General features: G+C 41.2%; 2 protein-coding genes across 4 annotated transcripts in view; one reads left to right on the top strand and one right to left on the bottom strand.

Moving 5' to 3' along the window:
* Positions 1-7,261, bottom strand: part of LOC144059338 (pro-neuregulin-2, membrane-bound isoform-like) — a 58,147-nt gene extending 50,886 nt beyond the window's left edge. For all 3 annotated transcript variants that reach the window (XM_077578335.1, XM_077578336.1, XM_077578337.1), the window contains exon 1: positions 5,837-7,261. In XM_077578335.1, coding sequence (XP_077434461.1) covers positions 5,837-6,248 — 412 coding nt within the window. In that variant the 5' untranslated portion in view covers positions 6,249-7,261. The remainder of the gene's footprint in view (positions 1-5,836) is intronic.
* Positions 7,262-11,748: 4,487 nt separating this feature from the next.
* LOC144058737 (transcriptional activator protein Pur-alpha-like) lies at positions 11,749-16,457 on the top strand. Its single transcript, XM_077577213.1, has one exon. It carries the CDS (start codon positions 11,838-11,840, stop codon positions 12,681-12,683), a length of 846 nt encoding a protein of 281 aa, XP_077433339.1. The 5' UTR covers positions 11,749-11,837; the 3' UTR covers positions 12,684-16,457.
* The last annotated feature ends 1,479 nt before the right edge of the window (positions 16,458-17,936 follow it).

The raw sequence follows: 17,936 nt of genomic DNA, 5'->3' as shown, positions 1-17,936 counted from the left end.
ACGAGACTGTAACCAACTTCCTTGAACATGGCCACAAAGGAACATTTATGACAAATTGAAGACACAAAAAGAGAAATAGAAGATACCAAAACTGATACCAAAAAAATTCTGAAGATGAACATCAGTGTCAGATTGCACCATCCATCGTTGTTTAAGCCTAAGTGGACTTCAGGGGAGGCGACCAAGGAGCACACCACTGTTTAAAATGTGTAATTTAATAATTGCCATGTTGACAAACCACATAACTTCCTTGAGAATGTCCTACATAGACAAACGACACAAAACTGATACGTTTTGGCAAGACACATCAGCTCTTTGTTCAGAGTCGCAAAAATGAAGCATGCCAAGAAAAGAACACTCTCCCGAATTTATGTTATGCTCAGCGGCTGCGTTGCTTTCTCTGTCTGGCGCAGGCCATCTTGAATCTGTGCAGGGTACAATGAAATCAACAGGGTAAGGACCAAAAACACAACTACAAAGACCCAAGAATGGCTGAAGAGCAACACATTGGAGCTAGGGGTGGGAATCTTTCTACTCCAGTCTGACATGCTAATGCTAATTAGCGCGCTACTCGTGGCACTTTTATCACTCAAAAGAACGGTTCCACGCTGAAATTTTTTTTTTTTTATTGGAATAACTTGATCGTGACTTTTTCCTTCTACTCTCTAATGTTGCTATAACTTAACGGTGCATTAGACCGCGTGGAACCATGCTTCCCCTCAGTGGCCAAACCAGGTACAACATGAACAGGGCTCCAAATGAAGGCACACACAAACAAAGGGGAGACAGTATCAAATAATTTAAATAAAAATAAAAAATAAATCGATTCTGAATCATACTAAATGAGAATTCTTATGAGAATCAATTTTTTTGCCGCACCCCTAATTGGAGCATTCTGAAGTGACCTTCTATGAGCCCAGATCTAAATCATCTGATCAACATCTGTGGAAGGAGCTGAGACAACTAAAGCAGTTTACTCATGGAGCAAGCTAAAATGTTGCCCGAGAATGAACAAGAAATCACATCTGCCCATTGCAACATATTTTAGCATGAGAGTAATGCTATTTATTCTAGCTCTTGATAAAACATAGGCTATTATTAGCTTTATAACATTAACCATAGCTGCATCTGTTTGTCATGTCAAGGCAAAAAAAAAAGATTATTCCTTATCCTTCTCTTTTTCCACTCCTCAATTTTCCTGATTTACAGCCGGTGAGTCTTAAGTTGAGACGCACTACAACTCCAGCAAAGTGGAGAGCGATCTTGAGAGTGGAGGTAAGCAGCACTTGATGCAGAATCAGTGACATGAGCGTTTGGCAATCAAATAAGCTATTTTAGGAAATGTCTGTCAATGTACTTCAAAAGGAATGACAACAATGATGAGACAGAGAAAACCTCTGTCACACTTTTATGCAGGTCCCGTCACTGTGTCCTATTTTTATTTTTATTTTATTTTTTAAGTCCATCAGCAAGCCAATTGTTTGGCCCATGAGTATGTCAAAAACAGGTTGTCATAGCGATTCATAGTGACATGATAACCAATTGAAAAGGAATTTCACTGGTAAATTCCTTCCAATTTCTCGTTCTCACCTACATAATCGCTAGCAGATGTGTTTTCATTACACCGGAACTAAAACGACTTCCTGCTTCTGTGTCGGATGCTGCATTTGAGGAAAGTGGAAAGTCTGACTTTTCCAACTTCGAATCAGGAAGTGTGTACAGGAACGCCCCTTTGAGCTCTCCACACCTCTCTTTAAACAGTTAAATCTCTTAACAATTTTTAACATAAACAAATATAGACTCGAATATGTACTCTTATCTACACACTCTTGGTTCTGTCTACACAAATACCTTTCTTTTTTAGAGATTATTTTTAAAGTTTAATAAAGACATTCATAATATATACAAGATATGCAAATCAATTACATCTTCCATTGTGCCGTACAGGTGGTCTTTGTCAGTTTTCAATAAGATATAGGGGGGCTTAGATATGGAATACATATTTTCAAATATCCACTCAGTCAATGTCATTAAATAACTTCAAAATCAAACTCACAGTCAAAGTCACAAAACCATAATGTACATTGGCCTAATAGAGTTGTGATAATTGATACATTGTAGTTTATTTTTTATTAAAATTCTTATAAAGTCCTCTTTTTAAATGCTTTTGGTGTATTCAGTGTATTTTATAAATAAAGTTGTTGTTTTTTTTCTGTATTGAATGTGTAATCTGAATATGAAGATTATGTATCAGGTGAGATCTTTTTTATAAACCCAATATGGGTTTCCTGGTCTCTCCTGCACATTTTAACTCATTCACTGCCATTGACGGCTATAGGCGTCAAAAATTAATTTTAACTATTTTTATTAGTTCTACACTTTTTCCACTTTTGTTAATAAGAGTATGAAAACCTAAAAAAAAAATTAACATTTAGAACAGATATAAAATTTGTGATAAATCGTGAGTTAATTATTAAAGTCATGTGATTAATTACAATTAAAAACTTTAATCGCCTGCCGCGATAAAAAAAAAAAAGATTATTGAAAATTAGGGGCGTCAGGCGATTAAAATTTTTAATTGTAATTAATCGCACTTCACTAGTTAACTCACGATTAATCACAAATTTTATATCTGTTCTGAATGTACAATAAAAAAAAATCTAGTTTTTCACACTCTTGTTAACAAAAGTGGAAAAAAATCACCTAGACGCTTGCAGGTTGGAACAGGGAAAAGCCAACTTGGATAAATTCGACTACCGACTTCCAAATTCTGCAATCACTGGTCAAACCCGATGCAAGCGGATATTTCCTGGGGGCATATTTCCAATGGTACAAAGCGGGGCCGGTGCAAAGTAAATGGCGTAGCCAAAAAAGTTTGCATAATGGTGAGTGCATTACATTGTTTAATGCTGTTGAACTATCAATTAAGATAGCATTAAGCATCAGCTCAGGTAATAACACAACCTTATATGCTCCACTTGTCTATGTGCAAAGGGCTGGAACCACTGTATATTTCCTTCCATTTTCAATTCCTCTCGATCTAAGTATATCAAGTGGAACAATCTGGAAAGAAGGGTAATTAGGATTAGTGTGTATTATGTTAACAGTCATAAAGGTTAACTTGGGTATTGGATGGAGAGAGAAGTGGTTGATAAGACCAAATGCAGACACAGTCAAAAGAGCGCCTGGTCACTCTTACCATTCCATTAAATACACAACAACTTGTTTACACTGCAAAAACTAATGGATTCGCTGTCTCATGATTTTGTGGTCTGTCCCTCAGAGCTTTCTGCAGATAATGTAAATGTCAACATTTAATAGACAGTTGCCAAGCCTTCATGACGCTATGTAATCAGAAACAATGAAAAGGGGATTTTCAGCATCAGATTATTACAATTTGCAGATAAATGATTTGCTTCACTCATGGTGCGAAGGGAAAATGGCACGGCGGGTATTGCTTTTGTTTGCTTGACTACAATATGCACTTTTCCCTAAGTCTCGTAAACATCGAATAAATATTCCTTAGCATAAATCAATTCCTGAAGCCAAAGACACAACCGAAGTGTCAAGCAGATGCATTAAACTGTGGACTGTAGTGTGTGTTCCAGGACGATGGCTGTGATTGGTTGGCTGGTATTAGTCTCAGGCATGGATTGGGTCGGCTCAGGGTGTGTGTCTGCACTGCTGCTCCTAATGAAACCCAGCCAGATGTGGATTTTTCTGGTATTGATTAACGTTATGTGTACTGACCCCGCAAACAAACAAACACGCCTTGTTGAAAAGAAAACAATTTGAGCCTGAAAAATATTTTTGCCCCTGCATCTCATATTTGAACATCTACTGCTTACTCCAACGTATCTATAATGTGAACACAGGCTTTACAGTATATCTCCTACCTTAGATTGTGCTTCCACTTGCCGACGTGTGTGTATGTATGCCTATCTCTCCCTGAAAATATGTTCTACACTGAAGCCTGATTGCAACAGCAGTGTCATAAATAAATGACTTGATCATTTTAGCATGTCACAGGGCTAAAAATAGAACGTCACATTGTTAGCTGGGCTATTAGATGAGCTCTTTGCACAGACGTTTGACTTCCTTCCTGTTCCCACTTTCTCTAAGGATTTCATTCAATTTGATTTGATTCATAGAGTGTGTATTCAACACAGCAAAATCATCTCAAGGCACTTGTCATTTACAACAGGTCTTTATGTTGCAGTTATCTGTGCAAAGAAGGCATTATGCTGATTTGTTAATGATGATGATTTTGGTTTCAAAATCCCAGATACTTATATAAAATATAGTGTAATACTTATACAAGACTTTACAATGTCTGTTGATGATTTTGTTTTTGTTTTTCTACAGCCAGTGATTTTTAAAAGGGCGACAGGGCTACATTAGTGTACACAGGCTCCCTCTAGTGGTTTGCGAAAGAATCACTGTGCATAATGTTACAGTTGCTACAACTTTTTTTCAGTACCGTTACGGTACATCTATTAATTACTGTTCATTTGTTCTCTGTTGATTTTTTCTACAGTAAGTGTGATTCGACTACCACTACCTACACTGGCTCCCTCTAGTGGTATGTGAAAGAATCACTGTATTGTGCATAATGTTACAATGGCTACAACTTTTTTCGGTACAGTTGCATTTATTTCCCTTGGGTGCAATTTAGAAATGTTTGTTTTCAAAGATTCATTTAGGTAAAACATTTATGCAACTTTTTTGGACAATGCATTTTTATTAAACCCTCAAGTTAAAAAAATCCATTATTTAATTGCATTGTGGATAATAATCTATTATGATTTTTTGTTTTCATATTCTCATTTTAGGAATAAAACTTATCATTCTTTAATCATTTTGTTGTTGGTCATTATAGTGGCACTCAGTGTAAAACGTTTGAGAACTAGTGATCGAAAAGGTTGATCTCCACTTATTAGGGCTCTCGCGTTCTTTTAATCTACACTATACTCATTCAAACATAAATAAAGGAAAAATGAAAACAGGCGTTCATTATGAAAGAGAAAAAAAGGTTTCTAGTCTAAACTTTTCCCACGTTATAAGCATAAAACCATGTCGTCTTGTTATGATCAATGATACGGTCCAAAGGTGTCTAACTCAACTCATTCATTCCGATGGTCCGTGTCGTGTATTTTTTTTGTCTCCCCAAGTACGTCATCGCAGTGTGATTTAAAATAATAAAAGTTAAAAGTGCAACAGATGTGTGTGCATGGTGCACTTTATGAACGTAAATACTATTTCAGATACCCGGGGAACAGGATGGCCTATATGAACTCTCCACTCACAGGTCACTGCAGTCACAACTGTGAGACATGTCATGATTTGACATCTGATATACTGGCCCCTGGCAACAATCCTCAGCAACAGACACAAAGGTCACCTCAACACAAGCTTGCTGTCCACCACGCACGCGCACGGACACACACTCACACACACACACAGGAGCTCCACTCTAATCTGTGATGGTGCAGATCTTGCTGGCTATGCTCAAAGAGTCAGAATGCACTGATCACCAGTCAGCAGGAGTCTGCAGTGGATGGAAGGGAGGGAGGGGGGCGTTGGGGAGGTGTTGAGGGGAGGGGGGTAGTTTCTATAGCACACACACATCCATAGGACACACACACCACACACATTTTCTACCATGCTTCTCATTTGATTATGGGTGACCGGGTTATGGCGGATTGAAGTGTCAATCGGCTCGCGCATGCGCATGCGCAGACACTGTATAGACTCCACACGTGCACGCGCAGCCCTGTCTCCTTCCCATCACTTCCAGTGGCCCTCGCAGACTAGTGCATGTGCACCTGGAACTTACCGCAGTCCTCGCACAACACTCTCTCCACATCCTTCTTGAGCTCCGGCTCGCTGGCGTCCACGGGGGCGTACGACGCCTTGAACACGTAGGGCTCCCCGGTCGGGTCCATGAAAAAGATATATCTGTGGTCCTTCTCCACCGTGGCGCATGGGGCCTCGGAACTAAAGTCCCCGACGGTGACGAGTTGCTCCCTCTCCAGGCCGCCGCTGTTGACGGGCCACACGTCCAGCACTTTGACATTCACACTGTAGGGCTCCCGGGAGGAGACGTTCTCCGGGGAGGAGCGCACCTCGCCCTCAATGACCACAGCTGATCGGTACGCCTGGTCCTGGAGGGAGTTGAGACTCGGGGCGTAACAGGCGAACGAGACCCCGATGACCAGCATGGAGAAATGCACTGGATCAAGCCTCATACCGTCAGCCTGTGCTGTGGTGCAGTGCTGCTGGGCGGCGGAGGGAGCTGCAAGATTGAGACGGCGGTGAACGAGCTCCGGCTGCAGGGGAGGCAGGGCAGAGGCAGAGCGGCAGACCTTGCGGAAGTGTCCATGCCATCTGTGTGTGCCGCCGCTTTCCCCATACGGCTGCTGGCCTCGTATGGGGGGCACACGCGTTCGGTAACACACTAACACACTCTCTCTCACACACGCACGCGCACACACACTCACTCACTCACTCACACACACACACACACGCACGCACACGCGCGCACACCAGCCTAGGAACCGGAAACGGCCCGCTTCTCCTGCATTCTTAAAAAATGTGACTGCTGCATTCTCCCCTCTTCTCTTTCCTGAAAGGCAAAGCAAGACTCGTAAATTAGTCTTCTCTTGAATCCACGACTGAAACCTCTCCCTCTCTCTCTCCCCTCCGCTCTCTCTCTCCCTCACCCTCTCTCTCTCTCACTCTCTCCAGCTAATAGGCTAGCATCGCATGGGTGGGCGCATTGCCTCTCCGGGTGGGGAAAAAAAAGCTTGTGCGCTTACAGGGGGAATCACAATAAATGATAAACACTCCACGCAAGTTCAGGCCCTCGATCCACTTAATAAAAGAGAAGGAAGGAAAAAAAATCTCTGTCCGGTAAATCCGTTAGTCAGTAGAGAGGAACCCGGGGAAGACCAGACAGGACGAGATAGCGGTTATCCGGTGAGGCGGTGCAACAGTAGCGCGCACCCTCCAGCCGCGTCCCCTGCGCCCCTCATCACACGCGTGCGCCTTACGTGAGCAAGCATCACCTGCCCGCTCGCTGGCGTCGGATCGCCGCTTTCTGCGCAAACAGCCTTAAAATCCAGCTGCAAAGGACCGCTGTTGCATGTGGTCGATCCCCCACCCTCCTCGAGCTTGATTGCAGTAGGAATCACGCAGTGCACAGACACAATAGCGTGTTGCCAAGCCTCTCGTATAGGTGACCAGTGTGGCTCTCGATGCTCGCTGCTACACACTGCGGTTGCGATGAGTAACGCTGCGAAATGCTTTCAATGGGGTCCTCGGCTAAAGCATGTGATGTGCAGAGAGAGACGCAGCAGCTGCTGAGACACAACGTGCTGTTTTGAGATTATAACTAACATGTTGCAAGCACTACTCAAGCAAAATAAAATAACACAAAAGCATTGGTGGCCTCTTTCTGCATCCATCAATCATGACATAACTCTGTCCACAGCAAAGCGCCCTTCGTAGAGGTCAGAAAGCCTCTCGATGTCCACCCCGAGAGAGAGAAATACTGTCATGTAAGAGGACATGATAAGGAAATTGCAGGAAAGGTCATTTCATAGTGTTCACAAACAACAGCCTCCTCCATCCGGTCACCATCAAGAGGATCACATCAGAGCAGGGTGCCTGTCCAAGGTTCTGAAAGGGCATGACAGGTTTAGTACTCTGCACCAACACACCAATCACACACAAGGCCTTCGGATTGAAGGTCTGTGTGCCCTCCTTAAGATTCAATTAATAAAGCTCTTTCAGGACTGGGTGCTACTATTCCCCCTAAAATGCTACTAAATCTCAATTAATTAAATGAGAGCCACATTACTGGGATTGCTGCTCCAATTCTGGGAATCAGTTCAGTGAACCAACCTCCTCGGCTTTCCACCCAACTATCTACTCATTCACTAATCATTCTTCTTCATCCATGAAATCATGTGATGCATTCCGTGCAAACCTCCCCTGCATATTATTAAGCTTTGCCTGTGTAGATTTGGTCAACTTTTTAAATATTATCCCAGATGATTTAGGGTAATAGGTGAATACTGATGTGCACCACTTTTGGCCTGGAATGGACTGGCTTTTCGGGAAACTCCCGAAATTCCCAGTGGCCTCCTCGCCCCTAGATGAATGGACAGTCTGACACTGGTGTATGGAAGGTGTGAATGTTTGGTGGTGGTCTGAGGGGTTGGAGGTGCAGCCTCGCTTCAGTCAGCCTGCCCCAGGGCAGCTGTGGCTACTTAAGTGGCTTACCGCTACCACTATGTGAATGTGTGAGTGCACAAATATTGTATTCAGTGCATTGTAAGGCAGCTTTGAGTGTCTAGAAAAGCGCTATATAAATCTGATGCATTATCATGTATTTCATTTTTTTCATGTATTTATTTTTTTCATGTATTTATTTTTTTCTGCTATTTGCACAATATTTTTGTTATCCAGTGCCCTTGAGCTCTTAATGCATTATACAGTAGATGTTTATATGTTGAGTTTTTTATTGCTTTAAAATTGGGTATAAATACCCTAGATTTTTATTTATGTATTTATTTATGTATGTAATTATTTATTTATTTAGAAAAAAGTACCATACATTTTTAGAAAACTCACCTTCAGACCCGTATTTTTTCTGCTGGGCAATTTTTATTTTATTTTATTTATTTATTTTTGCTTATTTTGACACTTTTTCCCACATAAGAACAACATGGAATTGTTTTGAGGGTTTATCTAATCTTTTAATATGGCTTTAACATGTTGTAAACTTACAAGCTTATGTGCAACTTTTTTAACATGAACATCATGCAACATAACCCCAGCGATGGAGGGTGGATTATTGTAGCACAAATTGTGTTAACCCTATATGTGTCATGGATTGTGTTTTGGTTTTGATATGGGTCATGTTTTCCTTGTGTGTCTTCGTTTGTCAATGTCTCGTCAAGTTTTATGTCCTCCTGTTCTTGTCATCCCGGTCCCTGGTGTTACCCAATCAGTTCCCCAAGCCACGTGTGTCTTGTCCAGGTGTCGCTCCTTGTCTTGTTACTATGTGTATTTAGTTCCCTGCTTTCTTTCAGTTCTTGTCGAGTCATTGTCATTGCCACACCCATGCCACGTCCTGCCGTCATCATTCCTTGCTTAGCCGTGTTCCTGTTTGGTTTGATGCTTTGTCTTATGCTTTTGGACATTGTTGATTTTGTTATTTTTGCCAAGTATTGTGTTTTCCTTTTTCTTAATTAAATCCCCTTTTTTGACTGCATCCTTGCCTGGCTGCTTTTGCTCCCTGTATTTGGGTCCTCAATCCCACCCCCCCCACCTGACAATATATTGTTGTCTGATAAGATTATGGCTATGAATCCCTTTCAAAACATATTTTGATGTTTCAATCAAAATTTGGTATTTAACTGGAGAGAGTACAAATAAAACAAGGAGGCAACTCAACTAAACTTAAATACATACAAAAGGCATATGCATTGTTTTTACACACTATTAGTATCAATCATTAATTCATATTAATTTATTCTGTAGAATAACAGTATGTTACTGGCGAATCTAGCTGCCAGTAGTTTACCGTAAATTAACGGTTATTTTGTTAGTGTGTAAAAAAAACAAACAGTAAAATGCAAATGAAGGGTTGACAGAATAATACTGTAATTGTAATTTTGGGAACAGCACAGTACTGAATTGTTTTTTATGGTAGTCAACTGTTGTTTTAGATCACAATAGTAGACTGCAAAATAAAAGCATGCTGCCGGCTCTTCTAGCTGCGAGTAGTTTACTGTAAATTGACGCAAAAAATTTTTACTGTGTGGGCACTGGTCAAAAAGTGTTTTCTTTGAACGGGAAGGGTACAGTAGCTAAATTAAAATGGTGTGTCCCCCAGGGGTCTCTGTTGGGGCCACAACTGTTCAATGCTTACATAGATTAGAATTTAAATCTAGCCTCAATCACTAAAACTAATATTTTTTTCTCAAATGACACTAATATATTCTATAATAGCAATAATTATGAGCTTGTAGATACTGTAAACAATGAACTAAATCAAATAAGTGTTGATGGGAATAAGCGGTTAAGAAAATGGATGGATGGTAATAAATACATTATTCTTAATCTTACAATGATATGGAAGCAATTATGATTGGTAGTACTAAAACTCTCTCAGGACTGCAAATAATTTTTGAAGGAATCCAAATTGCAAACGTAAATGAGGACAAGGCTGGATATGCAACATGAGCAATGTCAAAATATTCACAGATTTACACTGTGATGCAAACATATGGTCCAGTCACAGTGTATAGGATCTTAAATTTTACTTACTTTGTAAATAGCCTATTGTGGCGTACTAGTGGTTGTGTGTGCTTTGTTTCACTACCTTTGTTGGTAAAATGTCTAACACTGCTGATATATTTGATATATGCTTTAGTTGACCATTCTTGCTATTGCTCATTTTCTCAACCATTGATTGTACGGAATTGGTGTTACAATGTAACTGTATCTGTTGCTTAACGCCACCATGAAACATATATATTTTTTGGTCATTTCAGTTATAATTTATGAACTATTCTATACTTCTGCTCAACCAGTAGCCTGTTTAAGTCCTTAGTTTGCTGTTAGTGTTTTTGTTTTATTTGTTACCGTGTCATTTTCTATTTCTGACTGAAATTCTCATTCTGAAACTTGAAGATGTTAGATACCTAGCTAGATGGATAGAAAGCTGCCTGGGTAGCTTGCTAGCCACATAATAGATAGATATATAGATAGATATATAGATAGATAGATAGATAGATAGATAGATAGATAGATAGATAGATAGATAGATAGATAGATAGATAGATAGATAGATAGATAGATAGATAGATAGATAGATAGATAGATAGATAGATAGATAGATAGATAGATAGATAGACAGACAGGCAGACAGACAGACAGACATTTCGTTGAGTTTCCCTTTGCACTGATTCATCCCTAAGAGGCCATCAATAATTTCCCATTGAGAAACAGTCACACACAAGTCCAATCACAGTGAAGTGATTCATGGAGTTTCACCACTCACTCCTGCAGACTCCCACTCAGCTTTTCATTCAGAAATTTCTTTCTGACACCCCCACAGGAATCACGCTCATAACGACACGCGCTCCACGCAGTCTGCCACGGTCGCTGTCCGCGGTGCTGAAATCTTCAGCACAGACGTCCATCGGATTGGGCAATTTGCCATCTTTACCTTATCAACTAATCAATCTATCTATCTATCTATCTATCCATCTATCTATCTATCTATCTATCTATCTATCTATCTATCTATCTATCTATCTATCTATCTATCTATCTATCTATCTATCTATGGATAATGTTAAGCTTTATATTTATTTATTTATTTTATCATTATTTTTAAATAACGGGACAATGTTATGGACAGGAGTGTTTAATATATACTCCCTGAGAGGTTGTGTAATATATGATGGCTATTTATTGGAAACGCAGTCAGACAGCGGTTTGACAGGAGGCATGACAGAGAAAAAGGAGCAAAAATGTAAACACACACACACAATTATCTATGCATGCTATAATCGGGAATGACATGACAACCAAGGCTAAAAAATGATTTTGCATCATCGCGCATGTCTTGAACGCGGCCCCATTGAACTACAGCAACAACACTTTCTCTCTTTTTTTCTTTTTTCTTTTTTTTTCAGCACCCCCCTCCTTCCCGAGCGCTCTTCTCGCGATAGCGCGCCAGAGCCGTTTTGACAGGCAGTCGAGGTTGCAGCAGGCAGAGGGAGACGGTGGAAGGAAGGTAAAGCAGGGAAGGCAGCATCATGGCGGACAGAGACAGCGGCAGTGACCACGGAGGGCCTACCGCAGGCCCTGGCTCGCTGCCGCCGGGTGCGATGGGAGCCATGTCCCGGCTGCAGCACGACACCGAGGAGCTCGCCTCCAAGCGGGTCGACATCCAGAACAAGCGATTCTACCTTGACGTCAAGCAGAATGTGAAAGGACGCTTCCTAAAGATAGCCGAGGTCGGCGCTGGGGGAAACAAGAGCCGCCTCACGCTCTCCATGTCGGTGGCCGTGGAGTTCCGTGATTACCTCGGCGACTTTATCGAACATTACGCCCAGCTGGGCCCCAGCAACCCCGACTTGGTGCAGGATGAGCCCCGGCGGGCGCTCAAGAGCGAGTTCTTGGTGCGGGAGAATCGGAAATATTACATGGATCTGAAGGAGAACCAGAGGGGGCGGTTCCTGAGGATCCGGCAGACCGTTAATCGGGGGCCCGGACTGGGAAGCTCGCAAGGCCAGACCATCGCGCTGCCGGCGCAGGGGCTCATCGAGTTCCGCGACGCTTTGGCCAAACTCATCGACGACTACGGCGTGGACGAGGAGCCGTCCGAGCTCCCGGAGGGCACGTCGCTCACGGTGGACAACAAGCGCTTCTTCTTCGACGTGGGCTCCAACAAGTACGGCGTGTTTATGCGGGTCAGCGAGGTGAAGCCCACGTACCGGAACTCCATCACGGTTCCGTGCAAAGTGTGGTCCAAATTTGGCAACACCTTCTGTAAATACGCGGACGAGATGCGGAAGATCCAGGAGAGGAGTCGAGAGAAACGGGCCTCGGAACTGCTACCTGAGGGCCCGCACGGCGCGGATGACGGCGACGACGACTGACCGACCGACGGACGGTCGGGGAGAGGAGACGCCAAACAAAATTGAGAACTCATCGAGGAAATGAGACTTAACAGTGTCAAGTGACTAGAAAGAGAGAAGATCTCCAAGGGAATCACCCCCACCCCGCTCCCCATCTACAAACACACGCACACACACTCATATGCACATACACGCACACACACAAGGCAGCAGCACTTCGGCTGTCTCCTCGCTCATTTGACTGGATGTCACCCACTTTATCACCATGTCACAGTAAGCGCTGCTATCAAGGACTTTTAACTGTAACAATTGTTTCTTACTTGATTTCAGTGACGATGAACAGTGTTTATATCTGTCGAAAGATTTTGCACACGTCAAAAGCTATTTAAAAAAAATATATATATATACTAAAGATTTAACCAGAAATGACAACACAGCTCTATTATACGTAAAAAATAACAGTCGTCTCAACAAATCAGCACAAAAAGAGTATTTATCGACTACGTTCATCCCTAATTTATAGTTTAATATAAAGGTACGCAGAGTGAATATGGACGCGCTCTACAGGTGTGTGACCTGCAGAATGGCAAAAACCTGTCTGCATGCTTGTAGGCTTCTGAGCAGAGGTTTGCTAAAGTAGGCTAACGTCTTGAATTTGACCTAAAAAATGCACAATCTAATGAGAAAATAAAAACTGCAGCTCTCACGCACTTCAACAAATGGGATAAGTCGACCTCCGTGCTGTCATAAGGATCCGACCTTCTTGCACCATCTCCGTAGAAACATCAGTGAAAAAAAAAGTGCTAACTTAGATGAACTAATTATGATTTTGTGAATCAGCTGTAAAAAAGAAAAGAAAAGAAAACTCCTTATTAAGAGACCCACGTTTTTTGTGGGGGGGATTTTTGTTGTTGTTGCTTTCATCCTCCCGGGTAGGGGGGGGGCGAACACAAAGGGTCCATTTGGGTGTGTGCAAAGGTTAAAATTAATTAAGGGAGGGAAAAGACACGCCTGCGCAGTGCAGGCATCCTCTCTGACGTCATTACAACCCGTGCCTTATACACTCCGCTCGTTTACGTGTCCTCACGTGGATGGTCAGTGACCTCTGTCCACTTTCATTTATGAGCGCTGTTACGCAGGCAGATCCTCCATACTGACCGGGGCTGCGGTGACATCACACTCGATCGAGATGTTGTCGGTGGCTGGATGTTAAATCCGCAGAGGCTCGACGAGACGGTTTTGTCAGTGTGGAGTGGGGACAAAAGCTGTTAAAGAACCAAGTGAGGCGTCCTCGCACCTTTTATCAGTGCAGGGGCCGAGGCAGTATATCTCATTATGGTGCTATTGCCCCTTCATTGCTCACTTTACGTCATGGTTCCTCTGAGTTCTTACCGCTTTGTCTTTATCCAGAATCGTGTCAGGTTTCTCCCTCCCCAGGTGGAGGCGGAGCTAATTACAAGAGAGGTATGTTTCTTGTTAGTGCGCAATATTACATGCATGGCGTAGTGTCACGTGTATGGACTATCACCAGATGAAAACAATAAATAGGTATATCAATTAGAAAGCATGGCAATGTGCTTACTCAATTAACAACGTGGTTATTTGTTGTTGTTTTTAAATCAGCTAGAAGTTCTCTCAAACTTGAATCAGCATGTTTGGGTTTGCTAGCCAACCATCAACAACCCTCCCTTGGTTTATTCTGCTCCATACACGCTCAACATGGACGTCAGCCCCTCTGCAGTGGTTTGAACTCACTTTGGGGTCTTACACACGCACACACGCACGCACACACACACGCACAGCCTTCCCCCCCCTGCTGAGGCCTCATATTGCTTTTGGAGTGTTTGGGAGGCCTCGGCAGTTTCCAACAAGGCCTCCTCTCATTAGAATCCACAAGTGTGGACTGGGGACTGAGTGACTACTTTCTCACCTGAGACCGCTGATCACAGGACGTACAAATTGCGATTTGTGCTATGGTTTCTCTTGAGTTAGGAGTTTAAAGTAGAAGTCAACCGGAAACATTTCTTGAGAATAATATGTTATATGTGACCTCACTAGTCTAAAAATGACATTCTGGATAACATTATATTTGTGGAATATGAGTTATGAAGCAGAATACAGCCATTTTGATCCATTTCAGGGGGCGGCCATTTTGCCGCTTGCTGTCGACTGAAGATGATCAATTTTGCTAACGACCAATCACAGCTCATTTGTTTTCTGATGTCGACCTGTGATTGGTCGTTGCCCGAGACCTGAGCAACATTGATGTCATCCTCAGTTGACAGCAAGTGACAAAATGGCCGCCCTCACATGGATACAAATGGCTGGATTTTGCTGCTTAATTAATATTCCACAAACACAATATCAACCAGAATACCATAATTAGACTGGTGTGGCTACATAGAACATGTTATTGTCCCCCAAAATGTTTGGGGGTTGACTTCTCCTTTAAAGGGGCCTGTTATGAAATGATCATTTTCTAGAAAAGGTAGAAGTGTGACAACCAATGATTACTTTTCACAATTCTGTTTTGAGTAGAAGTTTGTCTCGTCGGCCCATGATTTGGATAAACCGTGTTCCAAAAGTCATGATCGTAGTTATCGTAGCCAGCTGATTAATTTTGTCTGTTGACAACAGTGTCGGCAAATGTGATGTATATGTCATTTAAAAACACAACGAGTGCTCATCGGGATTTTCCGTGAACATGCACCAAAGCCAGTCTTTTTAAGAACGACCACGCATGCATGATGTCATCGGACGGCAACTTTCCATGAAATGTGGGCGGTGGCCTTCCTTACAGAACTTGTACGATCCGGGTTTCAGTGTCTCTCGTTGGCCGTGCAGTTCTTCTCGAGTCACATGACCAAGCACCCTCATTCAGCTGGTCTTCTGTATGGATGTTGTGATGGGAAGCGGATCTCAGATTTGACGGGTGGGATGGGCTGCGGGTGTCAATGCACAATGAACATATCCCATGTCACCGTTTAGTCCCAAGCCCTTTATCATCCCATATGAGATAGGTTGTACTTTTCGGAATATTTTATCTGTGCTGTGTGTGTGTATGTATGTATATATATATATATATATAAAATATATATATGGTTTGTTATATATGATGCGCCTCCTTTCAGAAAAATATAATGTAAACAGGAAAAACATGTTGCGTTTTTCTTTTGCTTTGTATATTTATACTAACAGAAAGCATTGAATAAAAACGGATACCTACTTGCACTTTAGATATATTAAGAAAAATACAAACCTGCATATTATTTTTGATAGGGATCTAATTAAAAGAATATCACTTACAGGCTTTGTGACTATTGCTGGACAGATATGTATTGAGTTCTACTTATTGAAGTATATTTTGTCTGTGTGTCGGAAAGTTTACTGAAGTAAATTGCATGATAAAGTAGTGCTATACACCAATATTGTTCTTTTTTTTTTCAGTTGTTAAAAATGTCTGAAAACTGTGATAACGCCCCTCTTGTACATTCAAGCGCTCCTTTGCCCTTTCTAGAGTATTTCCTGTCAATATGGCCTTTCCTGACTACATGACGATGGTGCTTATACTTTGACTTTGACATCAAGCTCATCCTGTACATCTCAACATCAACACGACTCGTGTCCTTGCACTCCATTCACCACCTTATTCAATTTATGTTGATGGCAAAAAAAATAATAAAAAAAATAAGGTAAAGGTGTGCTGTTTTGTACAGTGCTGTTTATTTTTAATGTTTGGGGGAGTCTTGTTGTCTGAAAAATGATTAATCATGCAATAAAAGCTCATTCCATGTGTCCCTGTCACTACACACTTGTATCAACACTATTATTATTATCATGATTATTTGCAGGAGCAGTGCTACTATTTAGAAACATGCCTTACTAATTCAATCAATAGAACATTCTATATTTAAAAGTAGAATATACAAAGGGATGATAGTATTGTATTCCCGTTTAGTCCAACATATAGTCATCTTTTTTTCTTTTTTTTTTTTTACTTATGCCCTCTGTCCCGAATCCCGATATTTTAAACTAGAATTATTATCATTTTTTAATTTCACATATTTGAATCTTGCTTCTTGTCAAAACTACAATAATACAACAAATGAATAGGCCCAACTGTTCAAAGCGATGTCTAATCCCAACCAAGGTCTACTAACTGCTATTAACACTGTGGAACCATTTTGAGAACCATTTTTCGTGGTCACTTGCTCTGTTTGAAAGACTCAATTAAGAGACGCATAGATGTGTATTGATAACAAAACCAAGCTAATCTGTTTGGCTTTTGAAACGTTCAAGGATGCAAAAGTTTCAATGCTAATATGTTTTGTTTCAATTATTAATAGGTAAATTAAACATTAGAATGTACATGTTAAGGAGTGTTAGGTGGAAAATACCACTACAGAATCAAATGTATTAATTACAAGAATAAAGTCGACAACATTTTCTTTACCACTTATTTCCATGGGTCACCCTAGACTGGTCATCAAATGACCATTCACACACACATTTGCACCTAAGGACAATTTAGATGTGTTCAGGTCAATATATTTCAAGTCATTTTACAAGAACATCTTGGACTCCACTCCAGTTTACCGACCACGTCAGCAGTATAGAAAATGGATGGTTTAATAGGACTCTAGCGAGATAATGTGTGTGATGTTCAAAGGTGTCAAATCTAGGTCCAAACCGTTGGTGATGTTTTTCGAATTCACTCATATTATAAAACTATTATACGGATTATTGTCTACTATAGCCCATGAACTGTTTCTCGGATTTGATTTTTGGCATTTGTAAAATCAAATCCTACCTGTCTGAGTAGGATGCTGTGCTAGCATGCTAAAACTACAACAGCCTATTGATAGTGTATTAGAGAAATATGCTTGCAGAAAAACAGACACTATTAAATAAGCAGTGCTAATAATATGGGATTTTTATATCTTTCAAAAATTCAAAAACCCAATATAACTATATGTATTTTGTTGTTGTATTGTGAATCAGCATACTAATCACCTATTGCTAGTCAGGTTGATATTGTCATTTGTTTTGCTAAAATATTCAGTTATTCTTTGCTGGAGCAACAATTCAATGTTTTACTTTTGTTTATTATATTGCTGGAGTCAGGCAGAATCCTTGTAAATCCAAAATCATCACTTTCTAGAGACCATAAACTACAACAAAAAACGGCATGTTTGTTTAACTCAGGGGTGTCAAACTCAATGTAATTTAGGGGGCACTTTCACCTAAATTTAATCTCAAGTGGGCGGGACTATA

Source organism: Vanacampus margaritifer, chromosome 10, assembly GCF_051991255.1.
Source record: "Vanacampus margaritifer isolate UIUO_Vmar chromosome 10, RoL_Vmar_1.0, whole genome shotgun sequence".
Classification (NCBI taxonomy): domain Eukaryota; kingdom Metazoa; phylum Chordata; class Actinopteri; order Syngnathiformes; family Syngnathidae; genus Vanacampus; species Vanacampus margaritifer.
This window is presented reverse-complemented; position numbering and strand designations above follow the sequence as displayed.